The sequence below is a fragment of the Neopsephotus bourkii genome, unplaced genomic scaffold (assembly GCF_033783945.1).
Source record: "Neopsephotus bourkii isolate Nb327-2 ecotype Australia unplaced genomic scaffold, CSIRO-AGI_Nbou_v1 NB_140, whole genome shotgun sequence".
Classification (NCBI taxonomy): Eukaryota; Metazoa; Chordata; class Aves; order Psittaciformes; family Psittacidae; genus Neopsephotus; species Neopsephotus bourkii.
Window position 1 is genome coordinate 1,423,440 of NW_026900657.1, and position 19,333 is coordinate 1,442,772.

At 47.7% G+C, this 19,333-nt stretch overlaps 1 protein-coding gene and 1 long non-coding RNA gene across 2 annotated transcripts; both read left to right on the forward strand.

The window, feature by feature from the left end:
- Nucleotides 1-1,793: 1,793 nt before the first annotated feature.
- Nucleotides 1,794-13,830, forward strand: GUSB (glucuronidase beta). Its single transcript, XM_061368952.1, has 12 exons — nucleotides 1,794-2,065; nucleotides 3,682-3,870; nucleotides 4,313-4,494; nucleotides 4,914-5,056; nucleotides 5,557-5,744; nucleotides 6,608-6,760; nucleotides 7,347-7,525; nucleotides 8,597-8,743; nucleotides 9,888-9,972; nucleotides 11,489-11,665; nucleotides 12,270-12,405; nucleotides 13,608-13,830. The coding sequence occupies exons 1-12, from the start codon at nucleotides 1,820-1,822 to the stop codon at nucleotides 13,763-13,765; spliced, it is 1,983 nt and encodes a 660-aa protein (XP_061224936.1). The 5' UTR covers nucleotides 1,794-1,819; the 3' UTR covers nucleotides 13,766-13,830.
- On the forward strand, nucleotides 8,783-9,852 carry LOC133220244 (uncharacterized). Its single transcript, XR_009727672.1, has 3 exons — nucleotides 8,783-8,924; nucleotides 9,003-9,113; nucleotides 9,159-9,852. It is a non-coding gene; the product is annotated as an uncharacterized LOC133220244 (long non-coding RNA).
- Nucleotides 13,831-19,333: the final 5,503 nt, after the last annotated feature.

Here is a 19,333-nt window from a genome sequence, read left to right on the forward strand (position 1 = left end):
GGAGTGTCAGCACATGGGTTGCAGGAGGACTATGTGTGTCTACAAAGAGGGAAGCCTGGTGTAACATCTGTAACACCCAGCACATCTCCAGCTATCACTGCTCTTCTGCTAGGATTATGATTCCCTCTCTGCCTTCTGGCAGGAATATAAAATCTCCTCACCCCCTGGCACTAGAGCTTGCATGGCCTTAGGCAGGTTGTGCCAACCCCAGGGTCAGCCCAACCCATCACAGAACTACCTGTACTTCTTTCCTGTGTGTGCCACATGCCCTGGTTTGCCTTCGAGCTAAGTTGGAACAGTGTGCTTTAAAAGGAAATTTAAATAATCCCTGGCATTGCATTGCTCGTGCCTCTTACAGAGCTCGTTTACCACCTTTTGCCCTTACAGAAGTAAAACCAGAACTAAGAGCAGGAACAGCCTTACTTGAGGTTTGAACTGCCAGGACATTCCCAGGTCCCCTCCTGCTTACTGACGCTTCTCTCTGATTTAGTACGTGTCTCACCTTCCAGCTAAGTTAGCTGTGGCAGGGAAATCGATTATGTATGCTTAAGTCAGGTGGAAAGGTGACAGCAACAGCCAACACCAAGGCTCAGAAGAGGGATTATCTCCTCCTTCCCAGCTCATGGTTCTTTCCTTTTCTCACATGTAGGAGGCCACCAAAGTGAGCGTTGTTTTAGGGTAATGGCAATTAAAATTAAGCTTTCTCCCCACTGTTCCATCTCACATGTCTCAGCCAAGTCAGCTTTCCCTTGTTCCCAGCTGCCACTGTTCAGCACCTTGGGAGGCACTGCTGTTTGAAAAAAGGAGGTGGTTTTAGCAGATTATCACACCTTGATCCATTGCTTAAATAGCTCATCATCACTGGTACTGCCATTTGATCATCCAGCTTTCTGATACGCTATGTATCACCAAACCCTTCACTGACCTGCAGTAAACGAAGCCGTTTGTGTTTCTGTAACTGAACCAAATACACCATGACCGATGGCTGCTTACTGTGCATGGAGGTACATGTCATCCAAGAAGCAAACACAGGCTATAAATAAATACCCTACAAAACTAAAACCAGTCTGATGGCATTGCTTCCCTCCCTTGCCCCTGTGATACTTTTCTCTTTATTCCTAACGAAGTTCTGGGAGTCGTGGTCTGAATAGGAAAGTGTTAACCGCGCTTCACAGCCGAGCCCTGACGTGGTTTCTAACGCAGCGATCATCCTCCCGCCTGTCCCCACGATTCCATCCGGTCATCACAGTATCACAGTATGTTAGAGATTGGAAGGGACCTCAAAAGATCATCTAGTCCAATCCCCCTGCCGGAGCAGGAACACCTAGATAAGGTTACACAGGAACGTGTCCAGGCGGGTTTTGAATGTCTCCAGAGAAGGAGACTCCACAACCTCCCTGGGCAGCCTGTTCCAGTGTTCTGTCACCCTCACTGAGGAGAAGTTTCTTCTCAAGTTTAAGTGGAACCTCTTGTGTTCCAGTTTGTACCCATTGCCCCTTCTTCTGTGCCGTTTCCAACAACTTGTTGCCCTCCCGCTTCAACAAGTGACTCTGAGAATAAAGAAAAGTGACTCCGAACATAAAGCGACTCTGAGAACACAGGGAAGCTGGCAAGCACATCCATAAAGACACAAAGCCATCCTCCCCGCGGCAGCCCAGCGCCCGCAACCGTTTTAACGCCCCGCTTTGCCTACAGGCGGCTGCAGCCCCGACCGCGCTGGAGCTCCCCAGCAGGCCCGCCCCGCCCCCGTCCCGTTGTGCCGGGGCAGGGCCTGCACCCGCTGGTACCGCCCCGCGGCCGAGCCCTGCCCACAGCGGAGATGGCGGCGGCAGCAGCGTGCGGCGGCGGTGCGGGAGCCGGGCTAGCGGGGGGCTGCCGCCTGCTGCTGCTGCTGCTGCTGGCGGTGTGGCGGGCGGCGGCGCTGCCCCGCGGCATGCTGTACCCCCGGGACACCCCCTCCCGGGAGCGGAAGGAGCTCGGCGGCCTCTGGAGCTTCCGCGCCGACCTCTCGCCGAGCAGGGACGCCGGCTTCGTGCAGCGCTGGTACCGGCAGCCGCTCCGGCAGGTACGGCGGGGGGCGGGCGGGGGCTGCCCCGGGGCAATCCGCAGGGCAAGGCCGCTGTTCCTCCGGGAGGACCGGTTCCTCTTTCCCTCCGCACCGGGCCTGCGGAGCTGCTGCTCTGGTGCCTGAGCCTTAGGGCTGTGCAGAGGGTTCTCTTAAGAGGCCTGCTAATAACCGACCGCCTCTGATTACCCCGCTTCGGCTCAGAGGCCAGAAAGCGTTTGAATGAACTACAGCCACCTTTAGCGCTGCCTTGCACAACGTTTATCTATGATCAACAGCATCGGATAAACAAAAGCGCCTGGAAAGGGCACTCGAGTGATTTGATTCCAAAGTACCTGAGTGCTGATAAGCAATTCCAGTGTAATTGCGATCAGGTATGGAATTAACACCGTGACCCAAAAGGAATAAGTAGTCTATGTGTGAAATGTATGTGTCCATCATTTCTCTTTTAGCCCTTTGGCCAGCCTTTTTGCCCAGTGGTGGAATGAGAGGAGCTGAAAAGCAGTGTGCTGCTGGAAGCACAGTGAAATGAGGCAGCCAGAGGAGAGGGATCCTTTACTGTGCCCGCTCCCCCACTCAGAGGGAGGCTTAGCCATGTACGCTCTACCTGCCTGAGGCAGACTCCCTGAAGGAGGTGCACATTATGACCATTCCAGTCAAAGCATTTCCTGTGTCAGATACAGGAAAATCCACTTCACCGTCCCAGGGTTCTCTTGCTAGGATTTTCTGATGGCTGATAAGGGAGCTGAGTTTCTCTGCAGCACTGGTACAGCTCAGTGCTGAGTCAGCCACGCACATGATGCTCACCCCTGGGCAACCAGATCTTCTTTGTTCCGTTCTCCATGGAAGGGCTTCCTGAGGAAAGGGGAAGCTGCTGCAGCAGCACTCTGCCGTGCAACATCATGAGCACAGAAGGTGCTAAAAATGAACAGCTCTATGTCACAATAGCATCCAGTTACCTCAATGTTAAATGTATTCCAACACTGCCTGCTTCTGATCCTTACATGAAGTATGAGTGAATTACTCCATTATAATCCCAAGGAATCTTATTTTGCTTTCAGAGCATGAGAAAGGCTGGACTCATCCCAGTCTCCACAAACCTTCCTTGGGGAATCTGACCCACAATATCCATGTCTCTTGTCACCCTTCTATAACAACTCTTAGCCCAACAAGCAGCAACCCACACCAGTGACCTGGACCACACCACCAGCCTTGCTCACTGAACACCTAGAGCTGTGCAAGAGAAACTACTGCTTGTGCCAAGTCTCAAGCTGAAACAGTGACCTGGGCATTTTTTCCCCTCACTTCTCTGATTCTGCAATAGCAGAGTCATTAATGAAAGCATTTCATTCTATATCATCAGGGGAAGAGATATGAGCAGCTTCTTCCTGTAGGAACAAGCAGGTATCTGGGTGTGGTGCTAAGTAGGACTTGTACAGGACCTGTGACAGAGCACACCAGTTTCTAAACAGGTCTTTCCAAGTATTTCCACTGGACAAAGGGATTGTAAGGCTGTCAGTGGAAGAGGACACCTGCAGCAGTACAGGTTGGACACCCAAGACAGTAAAGTTTCTTTAACTGATCTGTTTCCTCCCTTTCTGTTCCATTCCTGCCAGACTGGCCCTGTGATTGACATGCCAGTGCCTGCCAGCTTCAACGATATCACTCAAGACCCCAGCTTGGAGAACTACATCGGCTGGGTTTGGTATGAGAAAGAGGTGCTGCTCCCTCTCCGCTGGCTTCAGGCCGACCTCAACACCAGGGTGGTGCTCCGCTTCGGCAGTGCCCATTACTACTCCATTGTGGTACGTTGCATGGAAGGTGGTCCCTGTGTTTCCAGAATTATGCTGCACTAAAACCTGTCTCATGGCTTGTTCAGCAGCTACACCTCTGCCTAGGTTTTATATCTTAACTCTTGCCTGTTTTCCTCCAGCCAAGAACTTGGCCCTGTTTCCAGGTCTCTCTTCTCTGATTCTCCAGTACCAGGACTAGTAATTAAAACATTTCCTTGCTACAGGATCAGCCACTGTCATCTCAGTGGCCCTGGCTTGTACATGACCCAGGCCTAGCAGCCAGCAAACAAAGGGCTGCTAAACTGATCCCTCAAGGAGTAAAAGCCCAGAACAAGGTTGAGTGTTACTGGGAATCCCAGCTGCCTTTTGCTGGGCTCCTTCCCTTTGCCCTTCTACACTTGCCACAAAAACCCAATAACCTGCTTCTTGGGCTCACGGGTGTCTTCTCTTGCAGTGGGTCAATGGAGTGCAAGTGGTGGAGCATGAAGGGGGCCACCTCCCTTTTGAAGCAGATATAACCAGTGTCATCCAGGACAGCCCAGGGATCCCCTGCCGCATCACTGTTGCACTCAACAACACTCTCACCCCCCATACTCTGCCTCCAGGGTCAATTCTGTACATGAGTGACACAACAAGGTGAGTTACTGTACTGCTGAGCTTATCCCAGGACTGAGAGAATGGGACGTTTAAGCTTTGCTGTTGTGAGGAATCTGGACTGAGTTATTGCATCTGTTTTATACACAAGGAACTGAGATTAAGTGATTTGCCAAGTTGAATAAATGGCAGATTTGAGAAGCTGGAATTCAGCTGTAATATACAAGTACCAGCTATCCTGAAGGACCAAACCTGTTCAGTTCATTAGGTACTTGTTAACTAGGAGCCCCCTTCAGTGCAGCAGCAGCACTACTGAAAGATAGATCCATCCTGCTGTAAAGACTGTCTTACCAGCTAGCATTTGTTATTACATGACAATTTACATTGCTAGCATCCATAGGCTGCCTTCAGTTCCTGTAATGAAACATAATGTAGCCATTTCTCCTGTCTTCCTCACTCAGGTATCCCAAGAACTATTTTATACAGAACACCAGGTTTGATTTCTTTAATTACGCTGGAATCCATCGCCCAGTTGTGCTTTACACCACTCCTTCTGTCTACATAGATGATATTACTGTGACAACTACCTCATCAGACAGTGTTGGTAGGTCCAAAACAATTACAGCAGCTACCTGAGGCTCCAAATGGAGATGACAGGGGCAGCAGAAGAAAATACCCTGCAAAAGTCTGAGTCAGTTTGTTTCATAGTGGCTTTCTCTTGAACCTGAGCTCATCCATTGCACAGCTCAGCAGATGCAAGGATATGGTAAAGAGTTCAGAAGCGATAAAAGAATTACTTGCAAGAGACAACTGTTAAAGTGAAAGGATGATCAGGTGTTTCTTGAAGTGGAATTTCTCTGTAGGGGCAGGCTTCCTGCTGTTAAAAGGATTACCACTGACAGAATTGTGTGATACACAGATCTTGCTGGATTGGGGACCTCAAGACAGACAGTCTTGAGACTTTACAGACAATTCACGCCACTCTGTTGTTGTTCTGCACCTCTGTCTTTTAATGCTGCTCTGTGTGAAACCCCTCCAACATTTGCTGCATGTATTTTTCCTTTCATGGCAGTTTCTGATTGTCTTTTGTTTCCTTTGAACCAGCAATGGTGCAGTATCAGGTGTCTGTTGTTGGCAGCACGCTCTATTCCTTATCCCTGAGTTTATATGACCAAGAGGGAAAAGTGGTTGCTACAGGCGATGGGCCAGTGGGAGAGCTAAAAGTCCTGAACCCAAATCTTTGGTGGCCTTATCTGATGCACGAGACCCCTGGATACCGCTACTCCTTAGAGGTAACGTGATGTTTCCTCCTTTCCATGTGCATTCACTCTGACTGCCTCATAGGGTTAAAGAACTGCCACGTGGCCCATCTTCTGTACCCATCTTCTCACACGGGTGCTGTTCATGTAACCAGAGTGGCATTGCTGATTATGCAGTAAGAAGTGAAAGGTCTGTTGGTGAGAAGGGCATGTGTGCACTCTGAGGTACTTGCCCTTCACATCTAGGGCCCAGTCCATTCATTGCAACAGGGATGTTTGAGACAGTACAGAGATACTGCAAAAGCTGAGTGTCTGAGGAGCAGGCTGCTGACCTCTTCCCCATGCTTTGCCATGCAATGAGCTTTCTTCCTGCTCTGCAAGACAAGAGCTCAGTTGCAACAGCACAAGGCTCAGTAGTGACATTTAGATACAGAAGCTGGGGCAGGTGAGTTTCCAGGGGCTCAGGTCCGTATCTCTCGTGAGCAGATGACACTTCAGTCACTGCCTGGTGTCAAGGTGTGAGGACAGAAGAGCTGCAGTGCTGCTGTAGTACTGCTGTACTGCTGCCATAGTGCTGCTGCTGTGCTGCTGCCTTGCCTTGGGGGACAAAATGGGCCAGATGGGTAAGGGGAAAAGAAACTATCTCTTAAACAAGCCCCAGGAGGGTCATCCAGGGTTCATCCTTCATCTTCCCCAGCTTGGATTTCTGTTGTCTATTTAGTCAAACCTTGCTCCATCACTGAGGACCACGAGAGGTGACTGAGGCAGCAGTGAGGAGCAGGCTGGGGAAAGGAAAGGATGGGAGGTCGAGGTAGCCCTGATGGTGAAGGGGAGGGAGGACAGGGCATCCTTGCGGAGCCCATCACATCACTTATGTCGTCTCCTTGGAACTCCAGGTGAAAATGCAGGCGCAGGTGAACGGGGCGATGCTGGAGGACGTGTACACGCTCCCGGTCGGCATCCGCACCGTGCACGTCACCAGCACGCAGTTCCTCATCAACGGCCGGCCCTTCTACTTCCATGGCGTGAACAAGCACGAAGACGCAGATGTAAGTGTGCGCCGTGGGCACCTCGCGTCGTGCTGCTGAGGCAGCGGCCGGCCTCGCCTTGCCTCCTGCTCAAAGGGGCTGCGCCCAGGCCATGGGTGAGGCGACAGCATCCCCACTGCTGCCATAGTGGGCGAGCCGGGCTGTGCTGGCAGGGAAGCTAAACCAGGTCCCGGCCATGGCTTCCAGCCTCGAGCATCGGTTCCCCATGGCGGGAATGCCGGGATAACGTCAGGAGCCGCAGTGGGAGCCGCGGGGCTGCGAGGCGCGGCCCGGCCACAGGGTAACGCCACAGCCATGCCGGAAGCTCCGCTCCCGCCCTTGCCTCTCCCGTCAGGAGTGCGCTTCCCGCCCTGCCCTGCCCTGCCCGCCTCGGGGGTAAGGCCCGGCATGGGGAGGGAAGGAGCCGGCGGGCCGGGCATGGCGGGCAGCGGCAGGGCCCCTCGTGAAGGCAAACACCGCACGGGGAGGTGTGTGGTCAGCTAGAAATGGCACCCGGCACTGCAGGAGCTCTGGGAGCGAGCAGTGGTGCCTGGCTAACGCGGCAGAAGCAGTGCAATGGGCCACAGTGTCTCTCTCCCTCCCCCAGATCCGTGGCAAAGGGCTGGACTGGCCCTTGGTTGTGAAGGACTTCAACCTGCTGCGCTGGCTGGGGGCAAACTCCTTCCGCACCAGCCACTACCCCTACGCCGAGGAGATCATGGACCTGTGTGATACCTACGGCATCGTGGTGATCGACGAGTGCCCGGCCGTGGGCATTAAACTGCCGTAAGACATGGCTCAGGATACCCTTCCCCTGGGTTGTGGGTGCCTTCAAAAGCACCCCCTTCCTGTCCCACAGCGCTCGTTGTCCTGATACTGGAAGGGGGGTAGATACTGTATGGGAGAGGGACCTGGGGGTCCTGGTGGACGACAGGGTGACCATGAGCTGACACTGTGCCCTTGTGGCCAAGAAGGCCAATGGCATCCTGGGGTGTATTAGAAGGGGGGTGGTTAGTAGGTCGAGAGAGGTCCTCCTTCCCCTCTACTCAGCCCTGGTGAGACCTCATCTGGAATATTGTGTCCAGTTCTGGGCCCCTCAGTTTAAGGACAGGGACCTGCTGGAGAGAGTCCAGCGCAGGGCAACTAAGATGATTAAGGGAGTGGAGCATCTCCCTTATGAGGAAAGACTGAGGGAGCTGGGTCTCTATAGTTTGGAGAAGAGGAGATTGAGGGGTGACCTTATTAGTGTATATGAATATATAAAGGGGGAGTGTCACGAGGATGGAGCCAGGCTCTTCTCAGTGGCAAACAATGAAAGGACAAGGGGTAATGGGTACAAATTGGAGCACAAGAGGTTCCATTTAAACCTGAGAAGAAACTTCTTCTCAGTGAGGGTGACGGAACACTGGAACAGGCTGCCCAGGGAGGTTGTGGAATCTCCTTCTTTGGAGACATTCAAAACCCGCCTGGACACGTTCCTGTGTAACCTTATCTAGGTGTTCCTGCTCCGGCAGGGGGATTGGACTAGATGATCTTTTGAGGTCCCTTCCAATCTCTAACATACTGTGATACTGGAAGTACTTTGCTCTGTGTAGCAATCAGCCCCTTGTGCCACGTGTGCCTGGTGGGGTTGGGTAAGTGGCGGGCGTTCTGCCACATGGCCATCTGTGTGAATGAGCCCAGACCATGGCCCTGAACCGTGCAACAGGCTTTGGGGAGATAGGGCAGAAGCCATACCCAGCATCGAGGCTCAGGTGTGCTTGTACATCCCAGGAGCTCGAGTTTCCCCAGGGAAGGGCAGAAGGGATGGATTTTGCAGCCTTACCTCACCAGGTCTTGCTTCCTTTTGTCTTTCAGTGAGAGCTTTGGGAACAAGTCCTTGCAGCATCATCTGGTTGTGATGGAGGAGCTGATCCGCAGGGATAAGAACAGGCCATCCGTCGTGATGTGGTCAGTAGCCAACGAGCCAGCATCGGAGCTGGCCCCAGCAGCTTATTACTTTAAGTAAGTGCATCTGCTTGTCAGAGAGGTGAGGCTTGGCTCTTGGCAAATGGTGCATCTTCTTCCTTTGGGGTGGCACAGAGAAGCAGTAAAGAGAGGACAAGCCTTTCTTGGGAACCCCGAAGCAGTACCCACAAGTTGACAGTGTAACTGCTGCATGTGCTGAACTGATGCTCAGCACGATGTAACAGTGTCAGTCTGCTGCTTTGGAAAACGTAAAGCTCCGCAGAATTAACAGGGGTCCATTTGGTTTGAGCTAAAGCAAACCTGCTGGGAACAGCATATTCCTCGTTACCAGTGGAAGACACGTGCTGAATTCTTAGAGGATTACAGAAGAGCTGTAAAATAACTGGCCTTTAATTCTAAAGACAAGGTTCTTCAGTTAGTGCTGGTTATTTTATTTAATTCTAAGGACAAGGTTCTTCAGTTAGTGCTGGTTATTTGTCCTGCTGGGGATCTTGATGCCCCCTTCAAAGCCACTGCTTTCACTTTCTACAGCTCCTCCCTCCTCCTCCCCCCTTTACAGAGATTTAAGCTTTGGTTAGCCAAGAGTCACCTCTCTAATGGGACAGCAGATTGTCCCTCGTAGCGTGAAGTGCTTTAAGAAGTAATCATGAACTTTCATTCTTCACAATGACACACCACCCCCCTGCAGTATCAAGGCAGCAGCAGAGCTTGACCCTCCCATTCATGGACATCTCCCCATTCCTCTATTTCCCTCATTCAGGGTTTCCTCAAAGGCTGCCAACCTTTAACTGCTCTGTCTGCTGTGGCCTTGAGCTTTAGCAGGAGCAGAGCTGTTGAGGAACTTCCCATTACCCTTCTTATGGTTCTGTCTTCAAACTCACTGTCCCATCTCCAGCTCCTGAGCTGCCCGTGCCTGGTACACTGCCACTCTGGTCCTTTTTCAGGTGGGATGGCAGCCGGCTTTGTGACATGAAGTTTATACTCCTCTAGAATGGGCTACATTATAGGCACTTGATAGATGATCGCTAAGTATCCTCCGGTACTGAATTAACAATACTCTGTCTGCTAAGTCAGACCCAGCTCCAAATGTCTGTGAGGGTGGAAGGACAGAGAGCTTGGGGAAATGGGGCTGTGCTTCTCCATGCTGTTGCTGAACTCTTGCTTTACTGTTTGCAAACAGGACAGTGATAGCTCACACTAAAGCTCTCGATCCCTCCAGACCAGTAACCTATGTGACAGAAGCTCATTACGCTCTTGATCATGGTGTAAGTTCCCTTTATTTTCTAGCCTTTTTAATTGATGCATTAAATTTCCTCCTGTCATTTCTATTACTCTCCTTTCCCCCCTTCCTCCCCAAGTTCACTGGAGATATTTAATAGGGAGAGGCAGACGAGAACTTACATTTTTGTTTCTAGTATAAAGCACCTTATCCTGTAGTTGTAGTCCAGCTGGGGAAAAAGAAATCTGTAAGAAAGAACAGTTCTTTGTCTTGAGTGAAGCGTGCAGGATCAGACCCCTAGATGCCATTAACATTGTCATGCTTTGCTATTCCATTGATTGCATTGACTTGCAATTAAACCAAAGCTTAAACCTCTTTAAAATGCTTAACAGGCCTTGTGGAAGCCTAAAGGAAGGTAGCTTTGCTTTAATTCCTGCTTTAAACTGCTCTAGATCTTCTTTGGCAGATGTCTATTAACACTGAATAATCTATAAGCTCTTCCAGCTTCATTATAAAAGTCTTAGAGCTGTATAAATATCCAAAAGGCACTTTTCTTAGATGTCTGTGCCTTAAGCTGGCCACAACATGAACCAAGGATCTTTAACACACAAAAAATTTGTTTCTGGGGTCATTCCTATGTCAGTTTTCATTGTTCCAAGATGGCTTTATAGTACTTGTCACTACTGTACAGTGAACACTTCTAGCAGGCAAGTCTGTAGGGATGTGACTCCACCACATGTCCCTGCTACAGGTTACACTTTGTATTTCTTTCAGGCTGTCCTGGCATGGCCTCCTGTAGCTCCAAGAGCTCTCTTCCTCCCTATCCCACGATAAAACCTGGTGGCCTTAGTATTGAAGGAGCCCAGCAGGGATCTGCTCTTGGATATTGCTGCTGCATCAGGCACACACATGCAGTTCCTGACATCCCATTCCCAGGAGCGTGTTCTGAACAGCTTAAGGACACATGAAAACAAAAACAAAGAATAGATCTCATACACTGATGTGATATTAGAACTTTTTTGCTTTTATTACAAAACATGTTAAGAGAACATTGAACAAGTTACATACAACATCACTTTAGTGGGCTTCGTGCCCTTTTTATCGGACTGTCCATGTGGTAGAAATGGCATATAACTTGCAGAATGCTTAGTCCTAGTATTGCACCATTGATGCACAAATTTAGTTGCTAGTCAAAATATTTGACCACTAACTTGATAATCACATTCCAATACTCAAGAAGTACATCTAAATGTACCAGCAAGCCAGAGACATCTTGGAAACTCAAAAACTTCTAACAAACCTGAGGATGAAATGGGTTGATCTTGTCTAACTTTTTGCTGTGCTGTAAGAAAAATGCCAAATTAGTATGCTATTATTAAATTTAATAACTGCTTTTTTCCAGGGAAAGGTTTTATGTCAGGAAGGCCTGAGTGATGGGGGGAAGACTTTATTCTACATGTAATAAAACTGGATTCCACTAAATGAACCAAAAGGATTTAGCTTTACAAGTGAAGGTTGTCTACTTTGAGCTCTGTGATAAAACACCCTTTTCTTTTTCATAGGCTCCTTATGTGGATGTCATCTGTGTAAATAGCTACTTCTCCTGGTATCATGACCCAGGCCATCTGGAGGTTATTCCACTACAACTCACAGCACAGTTTGAGAACTGGTATAAAACCTACCAAAAACCCATTATCCAGAGCGAATATGGAGCAGACTCAGTCCCTGGACTTCACAGTGTAAGTGTTATAGATGCTCAAGATGCAAAAAAAGCACTGCTCTTCTTACAGGGGAGGCAAGGTTTAATTAGAAGAGGTGGGTACCACTGAGCCTGACTTAGCTTTGAGAGTTTACAAGCATTTGAAAGACTCCAGGAGTGCAGTCCTGCTCCACTGAAATCAATGAGCTGTGCTACTAACAAAGATTAGATTTTACCTAGAGAAAAGTTTTAACTTTGACTAAAAGCACTGAGCACCAAGATCTGCACTTCAGCATTCACAGAAAATGCTTAGTTGGAAAACAGGACACTGGAGAGTGGACATTCACTTCATGAGGCTGTCCCACTGTGAAGGGGTGGCACTCCTACACCTATCACAAAGCACCAAGTAAAACCACAACTTCCCCCCCCCAGGTATCCCTGGCATTATGTTTGTACTGTGCTTCCCCTATCGATTTCAGTAGTTGCCAACTGTCACAGTTAATGCAGCTGCAATGGAAAGACCAAGCAGTTGTTAAGGTTGTCTTGAGGAAGCAGGTCCCAGGTAAACAGGGAGTAAACATACAGAGCTTTTGCTGAGATTAGCTGTCACTTCATTCAAGGCCACCTCTTTTCCCTGGGTGTAGGATCCACCTCTGATGTTCAGTGAGGAGTACCAGAAGGCGATGCTAAGGGAGTACCATTCAGTTTTTGACAAGAAGAGGAAAGAGTATGTGATTGGGGAGCTCATCTGGAACTTTGCAGACTTCATGACCAATCAAGGTAAGCTTATATTTACATTCTAACCAACTCTCCAGCCTCCATGCAAGCTTAAAATGGTTTATGACACACAAAGAATACTGTGCTGTAGGGTAGGAGAAAAGGGCCCTGGTTTCTGTGACAAAGCCAAGACGGAAGGTCCTGCCTGTACTTAATGCATCCTCCCTCCATATCTCAAGCCCCTAGGTGTCCCCTCTGCAGAGATGCTCCCCAAAACATAAGACAACATGCTAGGGCAGAATGCAAAAGAAGCTTGTGAGCAGACCCAGATTACTGCTATTTCTTAGCTATCCTCAATTCAGAACTTCAGTCAGCTGTTAGGGATATGTCTCACTTGCTTCATACATCTACAACTGCCCTTGGTAACAGAGCACCTTAAATAATGTATCATTAACTTGGTAGAGGTTTAGCACTAGAGGACCAGATGCCATTCTGGTAGACCACTGTCTATCACGATGCTCCGCCCCACTATTAGTGTGCATTCACAAAGTATGGAGCATTACAGTGCAGACAGAGAGAAATTAAACAATTGCAGCTCAGAAGGAGACCTAGTAAGAAGGAACTAGTTATGCATATGCCACCTGCAGTGAATTAGGGTGGTGAACAGTCAGTGTTAATTTCAGGCAGAGAAACACCATTCATAACAACCTGTAGAGCACCAATGTAGGTAGGTATTAGAAGGCTCAATCAGCACAGAGCAGCAATTAGAAAAGTGCTGTTTCAAATAGGATGGAGAAAACACAGACAAGTTCACATACACATAGGCAGTTCCAGGCTTTCTGCATGTTGCAGTTGTATTTTCTAGTTTCCCATGAAAAAGAGGCAAAAAGGACACAAACACTACTAAAGACAGCACAAACAGCACTCAACATTTTCACTGTCAAATTCAAGGTGGAACGCATGGCAGAAGGAGTATCTGCTGTAAATACAATACTGATCAAGTTAGTGGGTATACCTGAATTAACTGTCATTGACTTACCAGTTGTAACTACAATAAACTGCAGCTGCATTGCTCAGTTACACCATTACTCTTGCCAAGATAACCCAAGTTACATCTGCCAGGTTCCCTGTTGTACCTGACTGTGTGGAAGAAAGTGCATACATCTTTTCCATTTAACCTGATCTAGTACGTACACTGTAACAGTTCACAGTAGGGGATGAGAGTATTTTATGTATACTTGCTTCATTGTATAACTTCTTTGCAGGGACCACACGTGTTTTGGGGAACAAGAAAGGAATATTTACCCGCCAAAGACAGCCCAAATCAGCTGCATTTGTTCTTAAAGAAAGATACTGGAAGATTGCAAATGAATCAAACTGTCTTCCTCCTGTAATGAAATCACATACCCTCTTTCTAGAATGACATCAAAAGGTATAGTGGCTGAGTACTACGCTGAACTTGTTCCTTAGACTTCTGTTTAAATGATATTTATGCGTGACTCAAGTCTTGCAAGTCTAATGCATTTTCTAGTCTACCCGTATTTACTATGATACAAAGCAGATCAGAAACATTAGTTTCCTATGCTTTACCATGTCTGTAGGCTTCCTCTTTCCAGGTTGAGAATCTCTCAACCTATATTGATAAAAGGAACATCTGCCCAATGACTCCATTTCAAGGGATGTTTAATTTGGAGTTTAAAGCACTAGTAATAAATAGTCGATGGAACATACTATACAGAATAAACACCTAATATTTAGGCCATGCTTAATACAGTTTTATGGTAGTGGAATACTTCATCTTTTCTGGACCAGTTTTGTCTAGATCACATTTAAACGAAGTTGGCAGAACCAAAGCTATTAGATCTCTTTAACTTTAGCTCATATAAATTAGGAGCATCGAGTGCTGCCCAAAGCACGTCACCAATCTTTTGGAACTATTGAGAGATCTGTACAGCAGAGACAAATGCGGAAACCTAAGACAGAGATTTGTTGTCACTTTAGATAGTGAAGGTGGTAGGGAATGTTTCGTTGGCCTTAGCCTTGCAAACACTTGACAGTAAGAAACTTCCAAGAACATTCATTTCCGAAACGAGACTTGAATGCTTCGTTGGCCTTAAGAGTAGCAAGTACCATACAGTAAGAGAATTTCAGGAATGTTTAATTCCTAAGCAGGTTTTGGGATGAGGTTTTTTGCCTTTCCAATCCTCCACCCCACCATGGAACGTCTAAGAGCCAATGAGGGGGAGGAGAACCCCAAATTCAGAACCACTGTTTGTCTATTATGATTTCCTTCCCCCCCCCCCTTCTCTTTGAGTGTTGAAAGATAACCAGAATCTGTGTAATGTCCTCCTGTCCTGCCAGACCAGGTATTAGTTACTGGCTTTTCCCCATAGTATTGTGGAAGCGTGGTTAGCAGACAAAGGTCACATTCCCTTGACTAAGGGACCAGTTCTGTAACGATGGACATAAGAAGCAATCTCAGCTGTCTGGTCTTAGCCGAACTCTGAGGCTTGTACTGGAGTTACTCAGGCTGCAAGGCCTAACCTTAGGTTATTAAGGGTTAGGTACATGCAGTAGAACAAAGAGTCTTAGTAAGTTGTAAAGCAAAGAGACTTGGTAAGTCGCTCAAGGTTAGCAGGATGTAGGAGCAGGATGGTGGGATGGTGAAATTGCAAGAAGCACACTGAAAGCAGCAAATGTAACAGAAGGCAGAATTTTCCCGCTCGCTTCTAATCTTCCAAAACTGTGTGTATGCAGCAGTTTAACACTATATATACCCTGGACCTCAGATGAATAAACGGATCACTTTATCAATCATATTGATTGTGCTGTGTTCCCTCCGCATCGCGACGACATAAAGTCTCTGCCAAATTGGCGCCCGAACAGGGACCAACACCAGACTGAGACCAAGGAGAGACGACGAAACCCAGGTACCCGTGGAGGCTGGGGTCGACGCGAGCGGAGCGGGGAAGCACCGGAAAAGCAGCGTCCGGAGGGTCAAAGGCACCGATCTTGCTGGACAAGAATACCGAGTCGCCTCGAGGACCTGGAGGAGAGGAGCCGGTTCACCGGTAGAGGAGCCTCTGCCTTCGCTGCCCGCTAATTTGGCTGGCTGTGGGGTAAGCGGCATTGGCGCCAAAGCTGTGTAACTTGTGAAGAATATAAAAATGGATATGGAAAGACAGGCAGCCTATGATTTATTTAAGAGCTTCTTAGAGAAACGAGGTATAGGGAAAGAAATAGACTTAGGGAAAGAACTTACCGCCCTCCCTGATTACGGCAAGGGTGTAGGGTGTTTTCAAGATCCACATAAGGTGTTTGAATTAGATGAGTGGAGAAGGTTTGGTGAAATACTCTGGGAACAGGTCATAGATGACAATAATAAGCAGGCACGCAAATTGGCAAAGAATTGGAAATGTGTTATACAATGCGTGCAGAAATATGCTGCGGAACAGCGTATCGCTGCTGTCGCAAAAGACAAATTAAACAATGTATCTGTACCCGAGTCACCGCCTCCTCCTGGAGCGGCAGCGTTTGGAAGTGGGGAAATCCCGATGCCCCCTTCTGTGGCTAATTTTCAGATACCCCAAGTCCCCTGTTTGGCTGATTCTGTACGGATGAAGCCTTCCGCTCCCCCGGATCCAGGACCTTCTGGTTTGGATCCATTAAATGAGCAAACCTTAAAAGATGCCAAGGCTCGAAGCGGTGATAAGACCTCACGACGTGAGGGAGTAAATGGGGAAGCTATCTATAAAGAGGCTATTCAAAGTGAGGATTATGAAGGACCTAGAGATCTCAGCAAAACAAGTGCCTTTCCTGTAATATATACACCTGATGCACAAGGCAACTCTGATGTAACCATAATGCCCTTAAATTGGAAAATTTTGAATCAACCTCGACAAACTGTGACAGAATCTGGCTTACAGTCCGAGCTCGCAAGACAAATGTTAGGTTATATTTGGGGCTCAGGCTTGTTGCTTATTGAGGACATAAAGAGCATTGTCAAATTAATATTGACTCCTTCGCAGATGTTGTTGTGGCAGATGTATTGGCAGGAAGAATGTCAGGAAGTATGCAATGTGCAAAGAGATCCTAGAGACCCTTTGGTAGGAGTAACCCTAGAACACCTTATGGGGATAGGTGCATAGTCTAGTAAGGAAGCGCAAGCTGATATGGGACCAAATCTGCTTAAAGAATCAATGCAAACAGCTATGACAGCATTGTTACGAATTAAAGAGACAAATACAGATCCAGCTTATATGAAAATCACACAGGGCAAAGATGAGCCATTTGACACATTCTTAGACCGTATTGCAAATGCAATTTCAAAAGCTCATAATTTACCCTAGCATATGAAAGGTGCACTTTTAAGACAGTGTGCGCTGCAAAATTGTAATGCTGCCACAAAACAGGTTTTGATACAGCTGCCGGCAGACGCGTCTATAGCACAAATGCTGGAGCGAATGTCTCGTGTACCCGTAGGACACCAGGCATTGCTAGTAGAGGCAGCTCAATCTTTAGGTGATAAGGTATTGGCAGCTTTGACACCACTGCAGAAACCAGGTCGAAATTCTGTCCCCAAGGGGAACGGTCCACGCTGCTTTTGCTGTGGACAGAATGGGCATACACGAAGGGAATGCTCCGCAACGACCTGGCACAGCATCACAGAAGCCTCCTCGGCGTAAGGGGGAAGATAAAGTGAGACGGCGCTCGCATGCAAAAGTACAAGTAGAAAGTGCAAACGTAGTCACCTTTGACCCAGAGGAGGAAGACCCCGAATCGGAATTGGAACCAGACCCAGAAACTCCAACAGAACCGGACTTGCACCCTTCCCTTCCTGATCCCAACTCAGACGGTTCAGACAGTTTGGTTCATCGGCAGATGCGAACCAGCCTCAGTGACGGTCAACTGTGACAGCTGCTGAAGAAATTAAAGTATTGGAGACAAAAGAAACTTCCGAACCTTCTGCCCCACCCTCCTACAATCCAGTAGTAAAGAAAGGGGAGTGGGAGGGGGGTGTTGGGCACCGGGTAGGGGATTACGGTAATAACCCTGCTAAAGGTTGGCGTGGGATGATCAAAGATGCAATCGTTACAGTGATTGAATGAACTGAAATTTGATCTTAGAACATCCGTTTTATGGATGTTTTCAGTCCTTCTTAAAGTGAAGGGTTAGACTGTGATGGACTGAGACCGTATGATTCCATATACAACTCATTTAATACATTCTCTCTGTGATACTCATGTACTAGAAGCTGGTAAAAATAAGTATGTCCAGGTTTCTATTGACCTTTGGGGACCTTTATAAATACTGCTGGCTACTTCTTCCAACATAGGCTGGCTGCCTGTGTCGGAATGAGCGTGCATTTTGGTCAGTATAAAAGCCCAAGCCTCATGCAATGTGGGGGAGGCAGAGTCTTTGCGAGGACACCTGCCAGGGTTAAGCCTGCCACCTCGCACTGCCATGATGCTTCTCGGAGCTGGTTTTCCTGTTAGGCTCCACAGGGTCCTTGTGCCACGTTCTGTACGTGGGATTGTGTAGTGGAAGTAATGATTGTTGGGATTTTGTACTTTGAATATTGTAGTTGTGTGGACTGTGCTTGGAGGATCCCATACGTGTGTGTGTGTGTTAAGGGCAGATAATGTTCTGTGTATTTTTTGTTGTTGGGTTCATGTAAAAGTTTCTAATGGGTAGCAGTTTAACATTGCAGGCAAGAAAGGGTTAATGCAAAAGTGTGGTTACCGGTAGATATTTACTGTTGCTGCTGAAGCAGGCAGGCAGCTGTGTAAAGCAGAATGAGCGACTTTGGAAAACTCCTCATTTAACATATCTACTTCTCAAGAACTGATAACCTGGAGGAGGGGGTGTATTTGTGTCCTCCTGCCTACAGGTCCATGGCAACTGCCTGCAAAGTTTGTCAAGCCTTGCCATGATCTAGATGGACAAATGGAGGAAGCCGAGATGCTTCAGCTACAGGAGCTGAATGTGAAAACCCCAAGCAGAATGAGACAGAGGAAGAGAAAACCCAATGATTGCTAAACATTATTTGGGAGCAACTGAAAAGTGACAGCTTGAATATGTGTGTTTGTAAAGTAGTTATTGTTAGAGGCTTTGATTTTGTGTATGAAACCACCTGTATTTACTAGCCAGTTGCTAATAAGAAACTACACCTTGTATTATATGGATTTGCCACGTGTAAAAGAGATGTTAGAGTATGCAAATTTGTAGTAGCTGCTAGAAAATGCTAAAGCAAAAGATAGAAATATTCTAATACAACGGTAGTGTTATAAAAGCAGGTAATGGAACAAATTAAGAGGGCGAGAGAATTCCACTAGTAAGAAATTTCTTTGGCTAGCCCCTTGCTGGCATCAGCATCTTCAACATGCTGCTGCACACTGCAATAGCTACTCTGCTAATGTAAATCTGTGTGTGTGCCTTGCCGTAATAACAACTTAGTATTGGATAAAGCAGGTGAAACTGCATTGACAACAAGGTGCAAGGACTGAGGCTGACCAAATGCCTGCTACCACAACCAAGGGCAAGACTGGGTTGGCCTCTGTGTTTGCCACCAAGAAGAACCTCTAGCTCCGCTGCTGGCTGCAACCCAGCAGGCGTGGAGCGGTGGGGACACATGCCATGCCAGACCTTGATGTGAAGGAAGGCCTCCCCTGTTACCAGAGAGCCATACGTGTTGTATGAACCTCTCAGACCATAGTAACTCTATACACAAAGAGTTGCAACAACTCAAAAACAACTTGCACAAGTTAAAAGAAGGTGAATCTTGAGACCTTACCTCTTGGTTAAGATCACTGGGACTAGGATCATGGCTAAGTAGTATTTTGACCCACTTTTTGCCTGTATGGATCTTGCTTTTACTCATTTTGATTTGTTTGCCTTGCATTATTCAATGTATTCAGCAAAGCCTTATGAGAATTGTAACAAGTATGTTGGAAAAAGAAAAAGGGGGAATTGTGGAAGCGTGGTTAGCAAA

Bases quoted from the DNA above. Each gene is read 5' to 3' on its own strand.
- GUSB (XM_061368952.1), top strand. From the start codon at position 1,820: ATGGCGGCGGCAGCAGCGTGCGGCGGCGGTGCGGGAGCCGGGCTAGCG. The intron at 6,761-7,346 runs GTAAGTGTGCGC...TCCCTCCCCCAG, and splicing joins ACAAGCACGAAGACGCAGAT to ATCCGTGGCAAAGGGCTGGA. The intron at 12,406-13,607 runs GTAAGCTTATAT...ACTTCTTTGCAG, and splicing joins AGACTTCATGACCAATCAAG to GGACCACACGTGTTTTGGGG.